Raw genomic sequence first — 25,590 nt, forward strand, 5'->3', positions numbered from 1 at the left:
GTGTACATCCCAGGTTTCCTCTCCTGCACACCTGCCCCCGCCCCTGTTGCTCTGGGACACCCCTTTGGTGTTGGATTTGACTGAGAGAGGCTGCTGCAGGGGAGGCTGTGGGAGTGAACCGGGCCAGCAGAAGTGCAGCTTTCTCCTCTTTCCATCCTTCCTCTGCTGTCCCCATTTCTGGAAGTTCGAGTAAATGGGAAAAATTAATAGGCACTATGCAGGTTTCTAATTCATGGAAGAAATAGCAAGTAAAAATAAAGGTCCAAAATGAGGTAAATAGCACCCTAGGCTTCCTGGTTAGATTCTGAACACTGGCTGCATTTTTCATTTAGATGATTTTGTGGTTGATTTGATCATTTTAGAGAGTACTGGGCCATTTTCAAGCCTTTTCCAGCTCTAGAGGTGGATTGATTTTGGTTTGTTATTTTTTTTTCTTGCTCAGAGCTATTACTTGAATAATACATCCTTACAGATGCTTACTAGACCTTGCTATAATGTGCAAAAATATCAGTTTGCTACATTTTCTCCTCTTTTACATAATATTTCCTCGGCAACCCCTCCCCTCACTCGCAGATTGTCCCACTTCCCCTGCAGGCTTCCTAATTCCTTGTGACTCAGACTGTGGTGCCTGGGCCAGCAGCACCTGCATCGCCTGGAGCATCTTAGAAATGCAGAATCTCAGGCCCACCCAGACCTACTGATTCAGCATCGCTTTTGAGGGAGACCTCCCAGTAAAGATTTTCTCCAAGTGTCTTTGCCTTTAGGAATGTAAGCTTAACTGGTAATGGTGACACTCTCCTCAGGCAATTGGTAAATCCCTCTGGTGACCTGGAAAAGACTTTCAGATTATAGTTTTGATAACTGAATGGTAGCAGTAGCCTAAGCTGGGTTTTCTTTGAGTTGCTTTTTTCTTACTCTCCTCACTGGAGTGTTGTACTTCCATTCCTGTGGCCGTAAGCAGCCTTCGGTGCCACTGCCTATCTCCGCCGTTTACCAGGAGTCTACAGATGTTCCAGTTTGCATAATGGATCAGTTTCAGTACAGCTAGTAGCATAGGAATATACACACATTCTCACAGACACAGTTCTCACCTTTGTTCTGATGTGTGCTGATTTACATATGAGAACACCCAGAAACACAGGCATACTGCTGTTTCTTTGGGGTTTTTTTGAGTGTGTGTGTGTGTGTGTTTTTTTTCTTTAAATAACAAGTTGAACATTTGTTGCAACCCTGCATTGAGCATGTCCATCAGCACCATTTTTCCTACAACATTTGCTCACTCCGTGTCTCTTTGTCACAGTTTGGTAATTCTTGCAATATTTTAAACCTTTTCATTATAATTATATTTGTTATGGTGAGCTGTGATCAGTGTTCTTAAGCTTACTACAACCCAGTGAAGGCCCAGATGATGGTTAGCCTTTTTTAGCAGTAAAGTATTTGACATTAAGTATGTACATTCTTCTTTAGACATAATTCTGTTGTACATTTAGTATGCTACAGTATAGTGTAAACATAACTTTTGTATGCACAGAGGAAGAAAAATATTCACATGACTTGCTTTATTTTGCGATGTTCCCATTTTTGTGGTGGTCTGGAACCAAGTCCATAGTATGTTCAAAACCTGCATGTACACAGAACAAATGACCCATATGTATATATACCCTCCAGGACCTGCTTATATGCAGAAGGTGTCCCATCTATATTATATAAATTAGCATTTACCATATCATACAAAATGGCTACAAATGGAAATCAACTAAAGCCACTTTTCTTTCACTTAATCTCTATAAAGATAAATTATTTTTTGAAATTCGATTATTGTTTTTACAGACTAAGATTCGAAACTTTGGAGGTATTTAATGAGAAAATATATCAAGTTACCGTTGTATAATCAGTGCTCAGAGGGGTTTAGTTCTTCTCTCTTTAAAGCCATGAGTTTTAAAAATTTACTGAATTAATTTACAAATGATTGAAAGCATATCTTAGGCCCCCATCTGTATTTAGATTTATAAATAGAGATGAAATCACCTCTTGGGAAGCTCCCACCAGGGAATTTGTAGTTGGGAAGCTCATTGGTAAAAAAAAAAGGCCAGTTTCTGCATACATGTTTGAATTCAGACAGCTAAAATCCAGTGTTTACAATACAGTTTCATTCCTGACCAGCATTTTACCTGCATTATATTGATTCTTTGATCTTATTGTTAATGCACTTAATTTCTCTCTGCTTTGATTTTAATAACTTGACCAATACATGACACGTATCTTTCCAAGGTTTAATTAGAAGTATTAATTGGTTTGTAAAATGCCTTTTGAAGTGCTCAGATGAAAGGTCCCATATAAATAGCAAATGTTATTTGTGTTGTTGTTGATCTCATTATGTGTACTTTGCCTACTGGGTACTGCCTGTTAAGACACTGAGACCTGCATTTTACAATTTTAAGGTGTTTCCTTTCAAGATAGAGCATTATTAAGGTATTTCTTATCAGGAAGTGATTTTGTTTGTCTGCCAAAGAGTACTTCCTCTTAAATGATAGAATCTGGGATCCTGAATTCTTGTTTGTGTATAATCCTTCTTACTTGACTTGTTGACATCTCTGTAAAATTACTCACATAATTCTCAATGTTCAGAATAGCCAGACACTAGGAATACAACTCATTTAAAAGCTGACTGCTAATTGAACACATGGGAAACTGCTGTTGTTTCACTGGCAGTAGACTGATTCTGTTATTTTTAATTCTTCCTTGACCAGGGGGTCTTAACCGGGGACATTTGTCAGTGTCTGACATTTTTGGTTGCCGCAATCTCGGGGGTGCTCCTGGTATCTAGTGGGCAGAATCCAGGGATACTGCTAAATATCCTAGAATACACAGGACATCCCCCATTCCCCAACGAAGAATTATCTTTCCCAAAATTTCAACAGTGCCACAGTTGAGAAACTTACAGACTACACTCTGTACAGAACTTTTAAAATTCATCTTCAACAACCAAGGGTTTTCCTAGGTTTGTTGCATATTGTGAATTCTTTTTTTTTTTCTTTTTTTTTTTTTTTTTGCATATTGTGAATTCTTAATCCCTCCTGTATCTCTTTACAGGTTGGCATTGTGGGAAGAACAGGAGCTGGAAAAAGTTCCCTCGTCGCTGCCCTTTTTAGACTGTCAGAACCTGAAGGTAAAATTTGGATTGATAAGATCTTGACAACCGAAATTGGACTTCACGATTTAAGGAAGAAAATGTCAATCATACCTCAGGTATGCACTTCAGAGCATTGACACATATTCTTTTAATATGGCACCTAAGTTTAATGTCTTTCAATTTGATTGTTTTTTTAAAATTGGTTGAAAGGGTTGATCCTTTTTCCCCCAACAGAGCATATTTTTTACTTCAGGGATTTTCAACAGATACTTTCATCAGATACCTGGTTTGGTTTGTTTGTTTGTTTGTTTGTTTGTTTTTGAGTGCCTGTGATTTAATAACTTACCCAGATAGATTTCTGGATTCAGACTTTCTCAGGTACCACAGTTTTATCCACCGATAGCCACATAATTCTGAAGAAAAATAAGTGGTTTGTTTAGCATGTGAGAGGTTTGTGTAGGGAAACATGAATTTTAAGTGTCTTAATGATGGAATCATGCTATAGGAAATAAGCTACCTTTTCAAAGGTGATTATCTCCCTGGAGTACTTTCTGGGAAACTGTGGGGCTTTGAGAATTACAGCATGTATATATGCTTTAGAGAGACTTTTATAATTCAGCCATAAGAAAGTGATTTTAATTAGGCAGGCAGTAAGGAATAGTGAGGAAGAACACGGGACATGGAATTCCATCTCTGTGCACCTCGGTTTTCTCTCTCTTTTGAGGCAGCTAACAGGAACAACTCATCGAACTGTTGTGAGGACTAAATAGGTCAGTGTGTGTGGAGTGCTTCCTGTAGACCCCATACGTGGTTTCTGTGATGGTGGAGCGTTGAATTGGGCTCTGATTCTGTTTTCTTTTTTTTTGACTTCTTAAATAAGTATGGTTTTCAGGGAGTGTTTGATTATTTGCACAATAGAAGCTCCTGTCATTCCTTATGTTTCATCCACACAAAATAATCCAGAGAACTTTTATTGAGCAATTACTATCCTCCAGATATACACCCAAGGGCAACATAGGCCCTGTGCCTTCATCTTCTATCCTGCTTTCTGCTTTGATAAACTTGCTGAGTTTTTTTTTTTTTTTTTTTTTTTTTTTTTACTTTGGGTTTTTTTTTGTTTGTCTTTTCCTTCAATTTTTGAATTTTATTTATTTTTTTTATACAGCAGGTTCTTATTAGTCATCAGTTTGATACACATCAGTGTATATACGGGAATCCCAGTCGCCCAATTCATCCCACCACCACGCCCACCCCCTGCCGCTTTCCCCCCTTGGTTTGTTCTTTACATGTTTGTTCTCTACATCGGTGTCTCAATTTCTGCCTTGCAAAACGGTTCATCTGTACCATTTTCTAGGTTCCACATATATGCGTTAATATACGATACTTGTTTTTCTCTTTCTGACTTACTTCACTCTGTATGACAGTCTCTAGATCCATCCACATCTCCACAAACAACCCAGTTTCGTTCCTTTTTATGGCTGAGTAATATTCCATTGTATATATGTACCACATCTTCTTTATCCATTCGTCCATCGATGGGCATTTAGGTTGCTTCCATGTCCTGGCTATTGTAAATAGTGCTGCAATGAACATTGGACTGCATGTGTCATTTTGGATTATGGTTTTCTCTGGGTATATGCCCAGTAGTGGGATTGCTGAGTCATATGGTAATTCTATGTTTAGTTTTTTAAGGAACCTCCATACTGTTCTCCATAGTGGCTGTTTCAATTTACACAACAGTGCAACAGGGTTCCCTTTTCTCCAAACCCTCTCCAGCATTTGTTGTTTGTAGATTTTCCGATGATGCCCATTCTAACTGGTGTGAGGTGTTACCACATTGTAGTTTTAATTTGCATTTCTCTAATAATTAGTGATGTTGAGCAGGTTTTCATGTGCTTCTTGGCCATCTGTATGTCTTCTTTGGAGAAATGTCTATTTAAGTCTTCTGCCCATTTTTGGATTGGGTTGTTTTTCTAATATTGAGCTGCATGAGCTGTTTATATATTTTGGAAATTAATCCTTTGTCTGTTGATTCATTTGCAAATATTTTCTCCCATTCTGAGGGTTGTCATTTCGTCTTGTTTATGATTTCCTTTGCTGTGCAAAAGTTTTGAAGTTTCATTAGGTCCCATGTGTTTATTTTTGTTTTTATTTCCTTTACTCTAGGAGGTGGATCAAAAAAGATCTTGCTGTGATTTATGTCAAAGAGTGTTCTTCCTATGTTTTCCTCTAAGAGTTTTATAGTGTCTGGTCTTTTTAGGTCTCAAATCCATTTTGAGTTTATTTTTCTGTATGGTGTTAGGGAGTGTTCTAATTTCATTCTTTTGCATGTAGCTGTCCAGTTTTCCCTGCACCACTTATTGAAGAGACTGTGTTTTCTCCATTGTATAACCTTGCCTCCTTTGTCATAGATTAGTTGACCGTAGGTGCGTGCATTTATCTTTGGGCTTTCTGTCTTGTTCCATTGATATATGTTTCTGTTTTTGTGCCAATACCATATTGTCTTGATTACTGTAGCTTTGTAGTATAGTCCGAAGTGAGGGAGTCTGATTCCTCCAGCTCCATTTGTTTCCCTCAAGACTGCTTTGGCTAACTAGGGTCTTTTGTGTATCCATACAAATTTTAACATTTTTTGTTCTAGTTCTGTAAAAAATGCCATTGTAATTTGACAGGGATTGCACTGAATCTGTAGATTGCTTTGGGTAGTATAGTCATTTTCACAATATTGATTCTTCCAATCCAAGAACATGTTATATCTCTCCATCTGTTGGTATCATCTTTAATTTCTTTCATCAGTGTCTTACAGTTTTCTGCATGCAGGTCTTTTGTCTCCCTAGGTAGGTTTATTCCTAGGTATTTTATTCTTTCTGTGGCAGTGGTAAATGCCACTGAATAATGGCATTCGATTTTTCATTATTAGTGTATAGGGATGCAAGAGATTTCTGTGCATTAATTTTATATCCTACAACTTTACCAAATTCATTGATTACATCTAGTAGTTTTCTGGTGGCATCTTTAGGATTCTCTGTGTATACTATCATGTTATCTGCAAACAGTGACCGTTTTACTTCTTCTTTTCCAATTTGTATTCTTTTTTTTTGGTGGTATGCGGGCCTCTCACTGTTGTGGCCTCTCCCGTTGCAGAGCACAGGCTCCGGACGCGCAGGCTCAGCAGCCACGGCTCACGGGCCCAGCTGCTCCGCGGCATGTGGGATCTTCCCGGACCGGGGCACAAACCCGTGTCCCCTGCATCGGCAGGCGGACTCTCAACAACTGCGCCACCAGGGAAGCCCGCGATTTGTATTCCTTTTCTTTCTTTTTCTTCTCTGATTGCTGTGGCAGGACTTCCAAGACTACGTTGAATAATAGTGGCGAGAGTGGACATCCTTGTCTTCTTAGAGGAAATGCTTTCAGTTTTTCACCATTGAGAATGATGTTTGCTGTGGGTTTGTCATAGATGGCCTTTATTATGTTGAGGTAGGTTCCCTCTATGCCCACTTTCTGGAGAGTTTTTAACATAAATGGGTGTTGAATTTTGTCAAAAGCTTTTTCTGCATCTATTGAGATAATCATATGGTTTTCATTCTTCAATTTGTTAATATGGTGTATCACATTGATTGATTTGTGTATATTGAAGAATCCTTGCATCCCTGGGATAAATCCCACTTGATCATGGTGTATGATCCTTTTAATGTGTTGTTGGATTCTGTTTGCTAGTATTTTGTTGAGGATTTTTGCATCTATATTGATCAGTGATATTGGTCTGTAATTTTCTTTTTTTGTAATATCTTTGTCTGGTTTTGGTATCAGGGTGATGGTGGCCCCATAGAATCAGTTTGGGAATGTTCCTTCCTCTGCAATTTTTTGGAAGAGTTGGAGAAGGATGGGTGTTAGCTCTTCTCTAAATGGTTGATAGAATTCACCTGGGAAGCCATCTGGTCCTGGACTTTTGTTTGTTGGAAGATTTTTAATCACAGTTTCAATTTCATTACTTGTGATTGGTCTGTTCATATTTTCTGTTTCTTCCTGGTGCAGTCTTGGAAGGTTATACCTTTCTAAGAATTTGTCCATTTCTTCCAGATTGTCCATTTTATTGGCATACAGTTGCTTGTGGTAGTCTCTTAGGATGCTTTGTATTTCTGCGGTGTCTGTTGTTACTTCTCTTTTTTCATTTCTAATTTTATTGATTTGAGTCCTCTCCCTCTTTTTCTTAATGCGTCTGGGTAGTGGTTTATCAGTTTTGTTTATCTTCTCAAAGAACCAGCTTTTAGTTTTATTGATCTTTGCTCTTGTTTTCTTTTTTTCTGTTGCATTTATTTCTGCTCTGATCTTTATGAATTCTTTCCTTCTGGTAACTTTGGGTTTTGTTTTTTCTTCTTACTCTAGTTCCTTTAGGTGTAAGTTTAGATTGTTTGAGATTTTTCTTGTTTCTTGAGGTGGGCTTGTATCGCTATAAACTTCCCTCTTAGAACTGCTTTTGCAGCATCCCATAGGTTTTGGATTGTCGTGTTTTCATTGTCATTTGTCTCTAGATATTTTTTAATTTCCTCTTTGATTTCTTCAGTGATATCTTGGTTATTTAGTAACGTATTGTTTAGCCTCCACGTGTTTGTGTTTTTTCCCTTGTAATTCATTTCTAATCTCATAGCGTTGTGGTCAGAAAAAGATGCTTGATATGATTTCAATTTTCTTAAATTTACTGAGGCTTGATTTGTGACCCAAGATGTGATCTATCCTAGAGAATGTTCTGTTCACACTTGAGAAGAAAGTGTAACCTGCTGTGTTGGGATGGAATGTCCTATAAATATCAATTAAATCTATCTGGTCTATTGTGTCATTTAAAGCTTCTGTTTCCTTATTTATTTTCATTTTGGATGATCTGTCCATTGGTGTAAGTGAGGTGTTAAAGTCCCCCGCTATTATTGTGTTACTGTCGATTTCCTCTTTTATAGCTGTTAGCAGTTGCCTTATATATTGAGGTGCTCCTATGTTGGGTGCATATATATTTATAATTGTTTTATCTTCCTCTTGGATTGATCTCTTGATCATAATGTAGTGTCCTTCCTTGTCTCTTGTAACATTCTTTATTTTAAAGTCTATTCTATCTGATATGAGTATTGCTCCTGCAGCTTTCTTTTGATTTCCATTTGCATGGAATATCTTTTTCCATCCCCTCACTTTCAGTCTGTATGTGTCCCTAAGTTTGAAGTGGGTCTCTTGTAGACAGCATATATATGGGTCTTGTTTTTGTATCCATTCAGCAAACCTGTGTCTTTTGGTTGGAGAATTTAATCCCTTCTCGTTTAAGGTAATTATCAATATGTATGTTCCTATGACCATTTTCTTAATTGTTTTGGGTTTGTTTTTGTAGGGCCGTTTCTTCTCTTGTGTTTCCCACTTAGAGAAGTTCCTTTAGCATTTGCTGTAGAGCTGGTTTTGTGGTGCTTAATTCTATTAGCTGTTGCTTGTCTGTAAAGCTTTTGATTTCTCCATCAAATCTGAATGGGATCCTTGCCGGGTAGAGTAATCTTGGTTGTAGGTTCTTCCCTGTCATCACTTAAAGTATATCATGCCACTCCCTTCTGGCTTGTAGAGTTTCTGCTGAGAAATCAGCTGTTAACCTTATGGGAGTTCCCTTGTGTGTTATTTGTCGTTTTTCCCTTGCTGCTTTCAATAATTTTTCTTTGTCTTTAACTTTGCCAATTTGGTTACTGTGTGTCTCAGTGTGTTTCTCCTTGGGTTTATCCTGTATGGGACTCTCTGTGCTTCCTGGACTTGAGTGGCTATTTCCTTGCCCATGTTAGGGAAGTTTTCGACTATAATCTCTTCAAATATTTTCTCAGGTCCTTTCTCTCTCTCTTCTCCTTCTGGGACCCCTATAATGTGAATGTTGTTGCGTTTAATGTTTTCCCAGAGGTCTCTTAGGCTGTCTTCATTTCTTTTCATTCTTTTTTCTTTAGTCTCTTCCACAGCAGTGAGTTCCACCGTTCTATCTTCCAAGTCGCTTATCCGTTCTTCTGCCTCAGTTATTCTGCTATTGATTCCTTCTAGTGTAGTTTTCATTTCAGTTATTGTATTGTTCATCTCTGTTTGTTTGTTCTTTAGTTCTTCTAAGTCTTTGTTAAACATTTCTTGCATCTTCTCGATCTTTGCCTGCATTCTTTTTCCGAGGTCCTGGATCATCTTCACTATCATTATTCTGAATTCTTTTTCTGGAAGGTTGCCTATCTCCACTTCATTTAGTTGGTTTTCTGGGGTTTTATCTTGTTCCTTCATCTGGTACATAGCCCTCTGCCTTTTTATATTGTCTGTATTTCTGTGAATGTGGTTTTTGTTCCACAGGCTGCAGGATGGTAGTTCTTCTTGCTTTTGCTGTCTGCCCTGTGGTGGATGAGGCTATCTAAGAGGCTTGTGGAAGTTTCCTGATGGGAGGGACTGGTGGTGGGTAGAGCTGACGGTTGCTCGGGTGGGCAGAGCTCAGTAAATCTTTAATCCGTTTGACTGCTGATGGGTGGGGCTGGGTGCCCTCCCTGTTGGTTGTTTGGCCTGAGGCAACCCAGCACTGGAGCCTACCTGGGCTCTTTGGTGGGGCTAATGACAGACTCTGGGAGGGCTCATGCCAAGGAGTACTTCCCAGAAATTCTGCTGCCAGTGTCCTTGTCCCCACGGTGAGCCACAGCCACCCCCCGCCTCTGCAGGAGACCCTCCAACACTAGCAGGTAGGTCTGGTTCAGTCTCCTAGGGGGTCACTTCTCCTTCCCCTGGGTCCCGATGCACACACTACTTTGCGTGTGCCATCCCAGTGTGGAGTCTCTGTTTCCCCCAGTCCTGTCAAAGTCCTGCAGTCAAACCCCACTAGGCTTCAAAGTCTGATTCTCTAGGAATTCCTCCTCCTGTTGCCAGACCCCCAGGTTGGGAAGCCCGACGTGGGGCTCAGAACCTTCACTCCAGTGGGTGGATTTCTGGGGTATAAGTGATCTCCAGTCTGTGAATCACCCACCCAGCAGTTATGGGATTTGATTTTCCTGTGATTGTGCCCTTCCTACTTTCTCATTGTGGCTTCTCCTTTGTCTTTGGATGTGGGGTACTTTTTTGGTGAGTTCCAGTGTCTTCCTGTCGATGATTCTCCAGCAGCTAGTTGTGATTCTAGTGTTCTCGGAAGAGGGAGGGAGAACACGTCCTTCTACTCCGCCATCTTGGTTCAAGGCTGGGTTTTTTGTTTTTTTTAATACTCTACAATCATCAGGCCACCAAGGGAAGCTGACTAAAACATATACCTTCTTGAGGTGAGAACCACAGAGAAGAGACACGATTAAAGAGCCAGGCAAATGTACTTCCTGGAATGTGGGTATAATGAGCTCTGAAATGCCTGGTTAGTAGGAAGCATATAGAACACGGCACCCAAAGGAAGTAGAATGTGGACTCGTGTCTTACGACTGAGTTCAGGTGTTGCTACCTACCGCTGGCCTCCAAAATACCTGGAATTACTCTAAGTACTTTTGAAATGAAGACAATCCTGTTAGATCACAATGACATGCCATCTCACACCCTTTATGATGGCTGCTGTCTAAGGAAAATTAAAAACAAAAAAATAAGTGTTGGTGAGGATGTGGAAAAATGGGAATCCTTGTGCACGGCTGGTAGAATGCAGAATGATACAGTGACTGGAAAACACTGTGCAGGTTCCTGAAAAAAGTTAAACATAGAATTATTATATGATCCAACAATTCTAATTTACGGTATAAACCCAAAAGAATTGAGAAGGGAATGTTACACAGATACCTGTACATGCATGTTCATACCAGGATTATTCACATTAGCAAAGAGGTGGAAGCACCCCATGGTCCATTGACAGATGGATGGATAAACAAATGTGGTATATATACAACGGAACGTTATTTGGCCTTAAAAAGAAAGCAGATTCTGACACATGCTACAGCATGGTTGCACCTTGATGACATTATGCTCAGTGAAATGAGCTGGTCACAAAGGACAAATACTACTTACATGAAGTACATACAGTGGTCAGTTCATGGGGACAAGAGGTAGAATGGTGGTTGCCAGGAGCTGCCAGGACAGGAGAGTGGGGGGAGTGGGGAGTTGTGGGTTTTTTGTTTGTTATTCTATTTTTTAACATCTTTATTGGAGGAGTTGTGGTTTAATGGGTACAGAGTTTCAGGTTTGCAAGATGAAAGGAGTTCTGTAGCTGGATGGTGGCGATGGCTTCAACAATGTGAAGGTATTTAATATCACTGAACTGTACACTGAAAAATGGTTAAAGTGGTAAATTTTATATGTATTTTACTGCAAGTAGAAAAAATTATGTATATAATGATATATATGTTTTATTATATATCATTTATTATGTATATAACGGTTTCCCTTTTAGAAAAAATGGAAAGAAATTTTCAGCATGTAGAATCCCTGCATTTGAAGATTCCCTCTGGCTGTTAGATTGGCGGCTTAGTGATAAATGTAGAAAATAAATGATTTTAGATTCCCAACTTTTAAATTTTGATTGTACCCATCTCTGAAATGGGCCAAATTCGATTAGTTTGCAGAAATAATGAGCATGTCTGTAAAGTGCTTTTATGTTCTTGGATGAAAGGAATGTGAAACGTGCCCTGCATTACTTCTAATGCTTCTTAATAAGAAAAGTTGTATGCTTGTGTACATAAAAGAACTCTGTAAGTAAAGAAATAACATTAGATGATTCTTGGCTCTGCCGGTAATGTTTTGGAAGCACATCTGAGCAAAGACTATAAACATACCTTGACATCACCAGGTTTTGGTTCTGTTCCATCGGTTTCCACCCTACTTTTCTGAGTATGCTCTATGTATACACTCCAGAGAGTGTGCTTACAAAACAGTGCTAAGCTTTGTGTCCATGTAGGTAAACATCACCAACCATTGTAAACACAGAACCCTTTTTTTTTCCCACTTTATATCCCTTTGTCTCTGAGGTGCAATGCTAGTTGATTAAAGAGAGTGTTTGTGTAATGGGTCCCAGGAAATCATTCCGGAGGCAGCCAGGGACAGAATGTTTAAGAGTGTAGACTGAGTGTCAACGTGACCCACATTTTTATTCCTGCTTTGCCTCATACGAATGTGGGGACTTGATGTAGTCACTCGGCTTCCGAGTTTCAGTGTCCTCACCCTTAAACTAGGTCTAGGAATTAATGTCACATGGATTTGTTGTGAAGATGTGACTGGATGAGAAAGTATTTGTGGCCCATACCTGGGTTTTGGGAACGCTCAGTCAATGGTAACTATAAATATTCTTAAGGACTGTGGCACTGGCCTTTTAGGTATTATTTCTATAAGACGTAACACATTATGGAAAGGCTTTGTTCTTTTCTGTTTAATGTTTTTGTTCTTTAATTTCTGTTTATGTTTTTGCGGTCCTTGGTGATTTTCGTTACATTTATTTACTGCTTATAACATAAACCACGTTATTTATATACATTTAAAGAGTGAAGCAAAAGGAAAAAAATCAACACAGTAGCAGTTTTAGGGGAAAAGCACAGCCGCGAAAAACCTACGTAATGTGTTTTCTCCAAGGAATAAGAGGAAAGAATATTACTTTCTTGTTTCTTTTGATTTCTGGCTTCCCTCCCACCAGGTTCTTTCCTGACTACCACCCTGTACCCCACTCATACTTTCCAGTCCTCCACCAAGACCTCCGGCATTTTTTCTCAGTCCTCCCCACGTTCTCGACTGTTTTCTTCCTCTCCTTGAGGACAGGGCCTGTGTCTCTCACTTCTGCTGCTCTAGTGCTTGTTGCAGGCCTTGACAAGTTGCACACGTTTTCATAAGAATTCCTAACATTTGTGGAATCCTTAACACGTTTTAGCCTCTTTCTCTACCATCTCCCACTTAGTCCTCACAATTTTCTAGTTATCCTCATCTGACAGATTTAAAAACTGAGGCACTGAGCTTAAGCCACTTATCAAGTAAGCGGCAGGGTCTGTATTCAAATTTATTTTAGGGAGTTTCTCAACTCCAGACCCTGAGCAGCTAACCACTCTGCTGGCGACTTCAACATGCTGTTGACTGCAGTCACAGTAGAGCTGCTTCGTATCATGATTTGATGTACACACACACACACACACACACACACACAGAGGGGAATAAAAATTTCAAAAAGTATTATTTCTCTTGTGCTCTGCACTCTAATATTTTCTATTATATCCCTTCTATTCTAGTTAATATGAATGATACAATGATGGTCACAAGGCACACAATGGACTTCCTGATCCATTGGATGCGCCTGCAGTTTGACAAACACCACCCCTCACTGTCCCCCTGTTGGGCTGGGCTCCTGGTCATTGTTAGCACTACGCCAGGCGCTTCACTGTCGTTCCAGATTCTCACAGGAGCCCTGCAGCGTTATCCCCATTTTACAGTAAGGGAACTGAGTCTTGGGAAGATTAATAACTTACCCTGAGTCTAATCGCTAAAAAGCTGTAGAATCAGAACTGTCTGACTGCAAATATATATATGTATATTTCAATATATGTTTGTTGTGCTGAATGATGTTTTCGTTTGAGATTTTACCCATTTTTTTTTACTACCACCCCACTGAAAAGGATTCCCAAAACCATCACAAAAGTTAACAAGTGCAGAATAGAGCTGAAAGATACTTCTCCTTGTGCTATGTCCCGCTTTTGGACAGTATCAATTTAGAAACACATTTATTCATTTATATGTCATGGGGTAATATGTGTCAGGAGACGATACTCAAAACCTTAACTGCAAAAAGCTTGCATCCCTCTTCTCCTAAAATGCATAGGAAGAAGTGTTGCTTATGTCTGAACACCGTAATTTAGGGAATGTTAGAAACTGCCAGCAGATTCTGCAGATTCAGGGAGCCCAGGGAGCCCAGTCCTGCTTCTTTGAGTTGTTCCGCTGTGGCGGGCCAGGCCCACATCCTCTCCCCTGGCTCCCTGCTCTCTGTGATCCTGGGCGCGGCAGCGGGCTTCTGGGATGATCTCTCTCTCCCAGGCTCATCCCCATTACTGTTGACCTCACTGTGAACAGGTTAGAATTGGAGGAGATGTGATAGTACCAAGACCTGCATAGGAATCAGAGGCAGGGGAGTGGTGACATAGACAATCAATCCTTGCCTCCTGGATGGAACTTTCAAAAACAAATACTATATTGTTAATAAGGCACTCCTCAATCCGTGTGCGCAGTTTCAGGAATAAGCAAAAAATGAAAGCACTTCCGAAATAATTTCCTTAAACAGAACAGGTAGCGGAAATGTACATGGCATTTGTGCTCGTGATATGAAGTAGTTAGGTTTGTTAGAGAGGACAAGATGAGATTATATTCGGGGAGCAGATTGCTTCTCTGAAAGGATCGGGAAAAACGGACTTCAAAACCTCTTTGAATGATCTCTACACCTAGAGGCCCTTGTCCTCTTGGCACAAAGAAAATGTTTTCAGTTGAAGAGGGCTTCCATGCAAATGCAGTATTTATGATCGCAGCCCAAGGGTTGGCACAGATCAGCAGCCATCATCGTTATCGTGATTAAACAGATTCATGTTTTATATTTAAAAGTTTTCTTTTCTCAATCAAATCAGCCGCTAGGTATTTTTTAATACAGTCCAGTCTGCTCTTTTGGTATTTCTGTTCCCTGAGCTTTCTTCAGTAGGTTGAAGATCGTGAACCAGAGCTGTCTCTCAGACTTCTTGCTGATTACCTGGTTTTCTTTCCCTTTTTTTCTTGTTGAGAACAAAACTGAAAGAGAGAAGAGGTGGCTATGCTGTTACTAGTAAAGAAATACAACTGGATTCTAGCCTAATGCAGTCGGCCCTTTGTCTCTGACACTGAAGTCTTCATTAAATCCCTTGGAACTGCTCCCTGGAGCCCCTGAAAGAGGACTTTACAGGACTTAAATTCTCTTTCCTTTGTTGGAGAACAATGTCCTTTTCTCCTGAATGTGGATGATGATCAGTTCATTCAGAGGCTACAGGATTTAGGGGGGGAAAAAAAAAAAGGAACCAAAATGTAAAGTGACTTCAGGTGATTCTCTTATCCTGGAAACAGGGAGATGAGCTTCCCCTTAAGAAGAGTCCTCAGATGAGAAATGAGAACATAGCTTTAGGACTGGAGGAAACAGCAGCAGTAGCTACTTCTTTTTTTTTTTTTTTTTTTTCTTTTAAATCAAAGTATGGTTGATTTACAGTGTTGCATTAGTTTCAGGTGTACAGCAAAGCATACATTCAGTTTTACGTATATGTATTTAGCAGTAGCTACTCTACATATACTTTAGTAGAGGACAGTTTCCTGGTTTGGGACTGAAATGATTAGGGGAAGGATTGTGCTTTATCCTCCCATGTTTGTAACCACTTGTACAGTTTTTGTCTTGGTCCCAGGGCATTTTAACCCTCTGAAGGTTAGTGAGTAGGATTTCTTTGTAAGCTAATGAGAGGCTTGTCTTCCAGCAGCGTATACAAAAGGTCCGGTAAGACTGCAGTTTTCAGTCTTACAGATGTGTCGAGGGATTATCAATTTACTATATTAAATACTCTGATTCAGAGTGGCCAATTTGGGGTTACACGCCTAATATGAACTCGTGTTATGTTAGTAACAAGGAAAAAATTACTACTGAATATGGCACAAAGGGTTACATGTAAAAAGTATCAACTTTAAACCTTGATGAAAAACAGGTTTGAAACTAATGCTTCATTTAAAATACTACGTTAAACAAGAGCATGTGTTTTTGAGTGTACTGTGCCACCTCTTATTAAGTGAGGTTTAGTTGTGTCCCTTCAGAAAAAAATATTCTTAGGCTAATAAATTTAGTGTATATTTACATGAAGTTTGTATATCCTGCCATAAATCTCTACACTGAAGTGTTCTGCATGCAAACATTTTTACAACACTTACTTATACAATTAGTTTATTAACTTCATTGCTTCGAGGTGGGTACTTTAAATAGTAGTATCTATCAGAAATGATCATTAATTTGACCCTTATCTGCCCTTGCAGTATGTGTCTACAGTGAGCATTTTATTACCTTTTGTAGATAATATAATGTTTTCTCATTTGGCAAGTGGATGAAAGAAGAATGAGTAGAAACCAAAATGAACGCCATGCATAAAACACACTGACATATTACAACAGACCTTGTTCACAAATCGCCTGCTGGCTTTAAAGAAAAGTGTAGCTTCAATCAGTTAATGTTTTAGTAAATCATCCTTTTCATTCAACAAGTTTTGATTGAAATTTTACGGATTTTGAAATATATATTGGGCATGTCCTAACAAAGAGAAATATTCTTGTATAGAAAACAATTTTCTTCCATCTAGTGCTGCTAAATAAAGAAGTGAAATTTCCAAATATATCCTTTTAGACTGACAGTACAGACTGAAGTGGGCACCCCCTCGGCCCTTAAGGCCTACAGAGTGTCTGAGGACTCTGTTTAAAGGTTAGCGTCATCCAAGTTCAGGCGTTGGTCAGGGGTTCAGAAATGAGGGACTCCTCTTCTGCACAGAATCCCGTTGTAGTCCCCTAGTCTTTGGAGAGACTCATGCCCTTCAAAGAGTTTCCTAAAGAGAAGAGGGTGAGGGAAGTGACAATAGAGAGAGGCCCTGATTATGAAATAGGTGATTGAACTTTATTTATTTTTAAATTTATTTTATTTTTGGCTGTGTTGGGTTTTGGTTGCTGTGCACGGGCTTTCTCTAGTTGCGGCGAGCGGGGGCTACTCTTCGTTGTGGTGCGCAGGCTTCTCATTGCTTGTGGAGCATGGCTTCTCTTGTTGTGGAGCATGGGCTCTAGGTGCTCGGGCTTCAGTAGTTGTGGCTCGCGGGCTCTAAAGTTGCAGGCTCAGTAGTCGTGGCGCATGGCGCATGGGCTTAGTTGCTCTGCGGCATGTGGGATCTTCCCGGACCAGGGATCAAACCCATGTCCCCTGCATTGGCAGGCAGATTCTTAACCACTGCACCACCAGAGAAGCCTGTGATTAAACTTTAAATGAGGTCCCCGTGACTGCTCTCTTGAACCACCAAAACCGCACTTCACAAACGTGCTAGTACCGTGAGCCCTTTGATTGTTCAAGGAAGGAAGAAAGGTCTGTCTTTTAAAAAGAGGGCAATTTATTTCATAGATTAGCTTAAGTGATGACTCTGGAGTGTACTAAGAAAACCAGGTAGGCACTTCCTCAAAAACTTAGACCTCTTACCGCATGTGAATTTGGTCTATGAGAAGAACCTGAAGGAAAAAATGTTCAGGTTGTACAAGCCCTGTTGGCCAAAGAAATGGTCCCGTTGTTACTACAAGCAGATACCCTGTCTCACTTCTCCCAGTTGGGCTCAATCCAATTAATTCCTAAACCTGGCCTCTTTCAGCCCCTTTATCTCCTCAAACACCAGTCCTTGAAGAGTCCCTCATTTGGGGCCTCAGAGTAGCATCCTGCCCATGGTTTAGAGCCTTAAGTGGTGAATGTGGAGAAGAGTCAAGGGAGAGGGTGGCATACTGGGGACCGGCCTCCCCTCTTCTGGCCACATCGTTAGTGTAAACCTCATGGTCACAGATAAAAGAAGAAAAATCGCCTGGCTTATTAGAATCTTAGAGTTGATAATTACAAAGAATAAAAAACTTTTTTATAAAACTCTGAAGTAGAATGATAGTTATTCCCCTGATGAGGAACTTGGGTCTTGGGTTTTTCAGTTCAATTCAGTAATCATTTTGAAACATCGTATGACCAGTGATTTCAGTGCTTTTGGAGTGTATCAGCCACTTGATCAACTTTGTGCAAAGAGAGCTGCCTTTATAATGTCTTCAGTTTTGGGTTTTGCTTAGGCATGCATCTTTTCCGTGGCACACCCTGTGTTTTCATGCATTTCTCTCTCACCAGACTTAAAACTAAGACAATAGGGAAAGAACGGACTGGAGGCTCTCTTGAGTGTCATTCTTCTTGGCTAGGGAAAAGAAATGTCTTCTTTCTTCTCAGGCTTTTGTGAAGTGAGGAGGAATAGTCCAACCCCAAGACCATTGGGCTCTTCTCTGTTGCCAGTAATCTTGTGCCCTGGCTTACTAGAGCCTTCCAGAAGAAAACTTAAATGGCCTACATGAGTTTACATACAAGATTCTCTCTTGAAACCCAGCAAGAGGCGTATATTTGCAGAGTAATTTCCTTGTGGTTCCTCCTGAAGCAGATGAATAGGAAGAGCTATTTAAATCAAAATAGTTTCGTTATGACACAGGTCACAATGGGTTTCAGGTCCTCCTGGCCTTGCAGTTAATAGTGAGGTTCTGTGAGCGTGTAATCCTGATGCACTGGTGAGAGAACATGGGGATCAGCTGATGCCGAATCAGAGGCCAAATCCTCATGAACCAGAGGTGCCACGGGCCCCAGTAGCTGACATTCCCTTTGCACATATGGAGATGTTCCATTCACACATGTGGAGAGATTCCCTATCCCTGAAGGCTGTTTTAGGAATGAAGAAAATATTCCAGTTCAAACGTGCAAATATTTAGCAATTCTGCTTTGAGCCACAAACTTCAACTAATCATGCTCTTGGCATTTTCCAGTATCCTACCAGGATTGGCAGTTAACTTATATAGCTCTTGATGTAACCTTCCTCAAATAATTATATCCTCTTTCCTTTTCGTTTGTTTCTGTTTAAGTAGCCATTACCAGGAAGGCATTTTTTAAAAAAACTCAAACCTTTCTTTCTCTTCCGTTTCTTCTTCAGGCGATACACCTCAACAGTTTCTTCTGTTATTAGTGTTCAGTGGTCTGGAAGATATTTTGGAGCACATTTTATAAAATGGAAAGTTAATAGAGATAAAATTTTGTAAACAGGCATTTGCAACCTTATTACTAAGATTATAGTGAATTTTTCTTTTGTATTTTAATTATTTTCTGTAAGCATTCGTGTAAAATGAAAATAAGTTTACAGTAATAACATTCACTATTTTGTGGCATTTAGGAACCTGTTTTATTCACTGGAACAATGAGGAAAAATCTGGATCCCTTTAATGAGCATACGGATGAGGAACTGTGGAATGCCTTAGAAGAGGTAATTTATAAAATGTAATTAATTTGTTAACATCGATATATATGGATGGGCATCTATAGCATTGCAGGCAATTAAGGGGGGCTTATAGGTTTAACTGACTTTGTTTACCTCCTAGGAGAACACTGATGACGTGGTGCAGTTAAAATATGTGTACTGATGGTGATGAAAACCGACAGCATAATGCGTCATGCTTTTTAGCTTTTGCCCTAGAACCCAAAGCAACTAGAGAGATTATTTTGTCCTTAGCAGAGCACTAAACTAGAAGTTAAAATTATGGGTTTTAATTCTAATAGTGACCTAGTGAATTAATCATCCTAATTACCCTGCAACATTCATCTTATTCCTCTGGTCTTAGGGAACATCTACTAAGTGGATACAATGATAATTTTTCATTATTAACTGAAAGATAATTGAAATCATACTAATAACATGCTGTGAAGTTTTAGGAAAAAAATTGTATAAAGGTGAACTCTACATTTGGAATGTGATAATGATTATTAATTGGCAATCATGTCATTTTAATGCTGCAGCATGAATGCAGGTGACAGAACCCTGGCCCTTTCGCTCAGTTTTTATATGGATACGTTCATTTCTAGAGGCTTTTCTCTCATTTGTGTAGTGTTTCACTTTGGACCACTTCTTTGAATTTCCTTACTCTTGCATGAAAAGGATTTTGAATGATAGGGTGCTGATGGTTTGTGTATTTTAATACTAATTATTCTGTGCGTGTACCCTAGTTCTGAAAATTGATTCTCAGCTACTGATGGCAGAAACTATATCTAGACTTCTAAACCATCCACGGGTTTTTAATTCCTCATACAACCTAGCGCAGTCTTTTGTTTAGAAAGTAAACACTTAATAAACAGTTACTGAATATTTGCTTGATCTCTTCATTTCAGAGAAGTGTGGCTTGTTTATTTTTTAAAAAATTGCGTTTTTATTGTTGTTGTTTTTGTGTAAATCCCAGTGACCAGTTGCTCACATTGTTGTTGTTTTGAATTTGTACGTTTTGTCACTTAGTGTCACCTCTCCAAGGTTAGCTGTGAAATCTGCAGTTTATGTGGATGGGCTTGGACTCTGAGCGAGCTGATTCGGCCCTACAGTTTTTCCTGCCAGTAATTCTGGTTTCTGAAGGCAGATTATCTTTGGCAGTTAAAAGTTTTTTGTTTTTGTTTTTAAATCTTGTAGTACAGTTTAATCTTATAACAATCCACTGCTTTAAACACCATCTATACCCATAGTCTGGGGGGAAACAAAACTTTATGTTGTGTCCTGTTTTTCATGAGTTTTCATTCACTATGAAACATTAATGAAATTGAAGCAAACACCCTTGACTGGTCTAGCAGTGTGGTGTTAAACTTGGGAAAGAAGCATCCCCCAAATAGGCTCAAGGTTTACTGTGGTACAGTTTGTCATAGTTTGAATTTTTTTTTTTTTTAAAAAAACCTTTAGACCTTCCAGCATGGTAAAGTGCCGATGAGATTATGTCTCTAGAAAACCATACTTCCCACAATAATTTAAAAAAATGTTTTTTCCCTGTAGTGTACTGACTCCTTTCAGCCCTAAAGATCCTGTTTAGATCACATTGGGAGAAATAGCTTTATTTTTTGAGAGACTTCCTTAACTAATCCCGAGGTGGGGTTTCTGGTGGGTGTCATGTGGCGGTGATGGGGGACAATGAGCTCTTTCTGTCCTGAGTTGACTCTACCACCTTTCTCAGTGAACGCTACTTGGAAGGGGCTCTTCCCATCACCTGGCTGTACATGTAAGATACCTAAGAAGTCCTGAGGACTTCAGAGCTCTAATGTCTAAAAGGCTTGTCTCCTTCATTAGTAGTTCATTTAGGAAAATGTCATTCTTCTTTCTGTATCCACAGGTGCAACTTAAAGAAGCCATCGAAGATCTTCCTGGTAAAATGGATACTGAATTAGCAGAATCAGGATCGAACTTTAGTGTTGGACAGAGACAGTTGGTGTGCCTAGCCAGGGCTATTCTCAGGAAAAATCGTATACTGATTATTGATGAAGCCACAGCAAATGTGGATCCAAGGTATGGAGTTGAGGTCCATGAAACTTGGAATCTGAATTTTAAATGTGGTAAATGGAAAACATTTAATGTCGCTGAGAAATGTTCTAAGCGTTCTCTTTTCCCCACAGATATCTCTTGATAACATTAATTGCAGAAAACAAAGGAAGAAACCAAAACCTGTTATGTGGTGTTAATGTTACTAGGCATCCTAAGAGAGCTAGATTCCTAAATCCAGCTTCTGATAGTTTCAAGTAATTTCAAGGGAAGACTATCTTACATTGTTTTATGAAAAATCTTCTAAGGAGACTTTTTATACTCAGTTTTTGAAGAGCAATATTATGTCTTAAAGTATTGATTTTTTAAAACATTATAAAAATATGTGATTTTTTTTTTTTTAAAGTCTTAAGTCTGCTATTTCTGTCTTTACTGAACTAAATTCAACTTCTTTGTTTCCAGAACTGATGAGTTAATACAAAAAAAAATCCGTGAGAAATTTGCCCAGTGCACTGTGCTAACCATTGCACACAGATTGAACACCATTATTGACAGCGACAGGATAATGGTAAGACCCTCACCTGTGGAATATCAGTCATTCCCATTTATGTTCAGTTTTGTCAATGTATCCTTCCATAGAAAATGTGATAGGAACCTCCAATAAGTTAATTTTCTCTCAAGTTTTCCTCTCATTCCTGACAGTAACTCAAGTACTTACCTACACTTTCAGAATATGCTATTAAATAATATATCCAGTAATTTCATATTTTCATATTAAAAGTTTATTTGAAATGTTATTTTTCATTAAGATGGCCAACCACAGAAATACTCCAAATCCAAGACACAGCTTCATATTTCAGTGTTCTAGAACACAGTCATTTTTCCTTTGTCAGTTAATTTTTTCAGATTTTTAGATTCCCTTAATCAAAAAATTAGCCTTTCATTTAGACTGCCAAGAGGTTGTCGGGTAAGGTTGCAGAATTTCTCAGCTGTTGGGACTTTCACAAGATTTCCTGTCAGAGGGGAGTCTATGAGAAGAAAGGCCTAGTGAGAAAAAGAAAGTATTTCAACAGAACGGATTTAATTTAGGAAATTTTACTATATAGGAATTGGAGGCATGGGAAAATGAAAGTGAACACTGCGTAAGTAATGTTAGGAAGCAGCTATCTAGGGCAGATCTGCAGACCTAACTAGCAAGTCTCTTTCACAGTAGGTCTGGGCACTGCACACACAGCCGACTCCAAGCTTTGGTCTCTGTATATTTGTCTCGTATCTTCCTTCCAGATTTGATTGGCTCTGTCTTTCTTAGTAACTTAATGTTTATTTATTTAGCTGTATTTCCTTCCTTCCTCCCTCTTTTCCTTTTCTCTCTCTTTGTCCTTTCCCTCTCTTGCTTGTTGAGTGTCAATATATCTTAGGGTGTGGCTTTAGAAAATGATAAGATAATCATCCCTCAAAGGAAAAACCTTTGACTGCAAATAAGCCCAAAAGAATGCAAGTTATTTGCAGGCTAACCCCCAGCCTGTGGCAATGAGCTGGTTCTACTCATCTTACAGATGATGTCACAAGGTACCACCTTGTTGTCACAAGGTACCACCATATCCAGTGATGCTGATTAGTGATGAAGTAAATAGATAAAGAAAGCCTGCACAAGTCCTAAGAGGCAACAGATGCAGTTAACTAGTGATTTTGATGGTCCGTACTAAGATAGTAATATACGATCAGTAATGCCCAAAGTCCCTCGTGTCCAGTGATAATGGAGGTGTCCCTTTTGACTTCTTGGGCAGTCTCTGGAATGTCACCTCCCACGCTACTTCACGTACATTGTCAGATGGGATCCTCAGTGGGGGCATTGAGTAGATAGCAGAGTGTCAGCACTGAAGCAGCGCCGTTAGCCTCACTCCCCCGAGCTGGACGTGCACAGGAGTGAGCTCTGGGGAGCGGGATGCTCTGGGCTCCAAGCAGTGTGTCTGGTCATCTGGACTAGCACATCACAGTAGAAAGCAGGCCCCACCAGCAGTCTTCTGTGCGGGACCAGGTGACATTCCAAGATTGCAGGACAGTGACACTTAGAAACCAGGAACATTGTTTAGCATGGATCAGCCTTAGTCCCTCATTTTGTGTTCTTGAATGCCAACCGGAAAAGTATCCTTTTATTTCTGTTCTTTACTTTTCGATTTGTTGGTCTCATGTCTCAGCATTGTATTTTCCAGACTGTCCCTCAAAGCACCTTTCTTCCACAAGAAATGAATGATGCTGTGTAGTTTACCTATTTCAAGCCCTTTGTCAGTATTTCGAGGCAGCAGCAGAATGGTGGCTTGATCTCCATCCAGTTCAGTTGGGGGATCCACTGAATTTAATCATTGCTCCTAAATGTAACCTGGAGATCAAGTTTTGGTTTTTGGTATTACAGCATTTATGGTAGCTGGTTTCTTTTATTGTCTAATTATTAGAAATACTGTCACCATGGAATATAAGATGGGTTAAAGAAACAGTGAGAAGGGACAGAATTTGCAGACATGTCAGCTGGTCACTCCTAAATCTTATCCATCAGCACTTGATCCACAGGTGTGAACATCTGTATCACCTTAGCCAATCAGCTTTGTTGCTGTTATCAAAATATGTCCATTTGTTTAATGCTTTATGTACCAGTATATTCTGGTAAATTTCTAGAGTCCCAAATTTTTCTCTCAGTTTTTCTGAACAAATCCTTAACATGGTTTTACAAAGTGGTTTACAGCTCGGCCCCTCCCCACCTTTCTAGTTTTGTCTCACTGCGCTCTTTCCTTTAGAGCTAAAACCACACTGATGGTCTTTCAGTTCTCCAAATGCGGTTTTCACTCTCTCTTATAGTTTTGCCCTCTCTTTTGATATTGGTGGCTTAGACTAAGGTGCTAGCAGTGGAAATGGTGAGATGGTTGGATTTGGGATAGACGAAAAAACGGAGCCAAGTGAACTGTGTGATGGATCGAACGTGGGATCCGAGGGAAGAGAGAGGAGTCGATGCTGGTTTCTGGCCTGATCATCTGAGTGAATGGGGAAGAAGGAGTCCATTGGGAGAAGGGAAGTGCAAGGGTTCTCATCGGAACCTGTCACCTTCTTGATGACCAACATTGTCTTCTGTGGTGGACTTTGCCCTTCACCGTGGAGCTGCCCTTGGCACTCCTGTGTTGGGAGACCTTCAGTTTAGGGCTCCCTGGTCAGGGTCGTCGGTGATGTTGCAGGGAGGTCCCACCAGGAAATGTAAACATGGCCACTTGTTTACATCTTGGTCCAAGCTGGTTGCGGTTGCTGACTCCTTAGACCTCAGGGGACCCAAGAGACGTGCATCCCCTAGCTTCAGAGCTGGGGACTTGTCCTCTGTGGTCCCATCCACCCTAGGCGTAAACCTTTTATGTTGTTCTGGAACTCCTGATTACCAGTTGGCTTTCACTCTTGCAAAAATCTCATAAATGATGTTCTTTCCCACACCTTTGATTTTTGTGGCAATTTTTTTTTTTGCTTGCTTGATTTAGAAATATGGGCATACCTTGTTTAATTGTGCTTCTCAGATGTTGCATTTTTTACAACATCTGTGAAGCACATGGTCTGTGGCAACCCTAAGGCAAGAAAGTCTATCGGCGCCATTTTTCCAACACATGTGCTCACTCCATGTCTCTGTGTCACATTTTGGTAATTCTCAGCACTATTTCACATTCACTATTTTCACTGTCATTACATTTGTTTTGGTGATCTGTGATCAGTGATCTCTGGTGTTAACTACTACGCCTTGCTGAAGGCTCAGATGATGGTTAGCGTTTTTTAGCAATAAAGCATTTTTAAATGAAGGTGTGTATATTGTTTTCTCGGTCATAATGCTATTGTACACTTGATAGGCTACCATGTAGTGTAAACATAACTTCTGTATGCGCTGGGAAACCAGAAAATTATGTGAACCAATTTATTGTGATATTCATATCTTTGTGGTGTTCAGGAACGGAACCCCCAAAATCTGCGAGGGATGCCTCTTCCTGTTTGCTTTTCAGAAAGCCAGTGATTGTCTGTTCCTAAAGCTTTAAGGGCATAAAGACAAGTCAATCTGCTGCATATCCTGATGTTCCAGAGGGTGGGCGGCCAGCCTCGGGGAGCGGCTGGGGAAGTGACAGATGCTAATGGAGGGCCTAACCAACAGAGTTATCACCATAAAGTCACGTAATTACAAGTGCTTAAGGTGTAATAATTACATTTTGTTGCACTGGTGAATACTTCTGCACAAAGTCGGATGGATATGGTTTTGTTTACTGTAAGTAAATTAAGCAAAAGGCTTGTTGGGAAACAACTGTGACCTAATTAATAGCTGTGTTTATGTGTTGGCTCTCCAAATGGATTTACCCAGTTTGGGTTCATTAAGCACCATTAATG

At 39.8% G+C, this 25,590-nt stretch overlaps 1 protein-coding gene across 3 annotated transcripts in view; it reads left to right on the plus strand.

Annotated features, from left to right (window-relative positions):
* The window catches only part of ABCC4 (ATP binding cassette subfamily C member 4), a 214,174-nt gene that overhangs the window by 172,416 nt on the left and 16,168 nt on the right, over positions 1-25,590 (plus strand). For all 3 annotated transcript variants that reach the window (XM_004273657.4, XM_049701021.1, XM_033435140.2), the window contains 4 exons: positions 3,094-3,249; positions 19,078-19,167; positions 21,044-21,216; positions 21,652-21,757. In XM_004273657.4, the coding sequence (XP_004273705.2) occupies positions 3,094-3,249; positions 19,078-19,167; positions 21,044-21,216; positions 21,652-21,757 (525 nt within the window). The remainder of the gene's footprint in view (positions 1-3,093; positions 3,250-19,077; positions 19,168-21,043; positions 21,217-21,651; positions 21,758-25,590) is intronic.

This window comes from Orcinus orca, chromosome 18 (genome assembly GCF_937001465.1).
Source record: "Orcinus orca chromosome 18, mOrcOrc1.1, whole genome shotgun sequence".
NCBI classification, from domain to species: Eukaryota; Metazoa; Chordata; class Mammalia; order Artiodactyla; family Delphinidae; genus Orcinus; species Orcinus orca.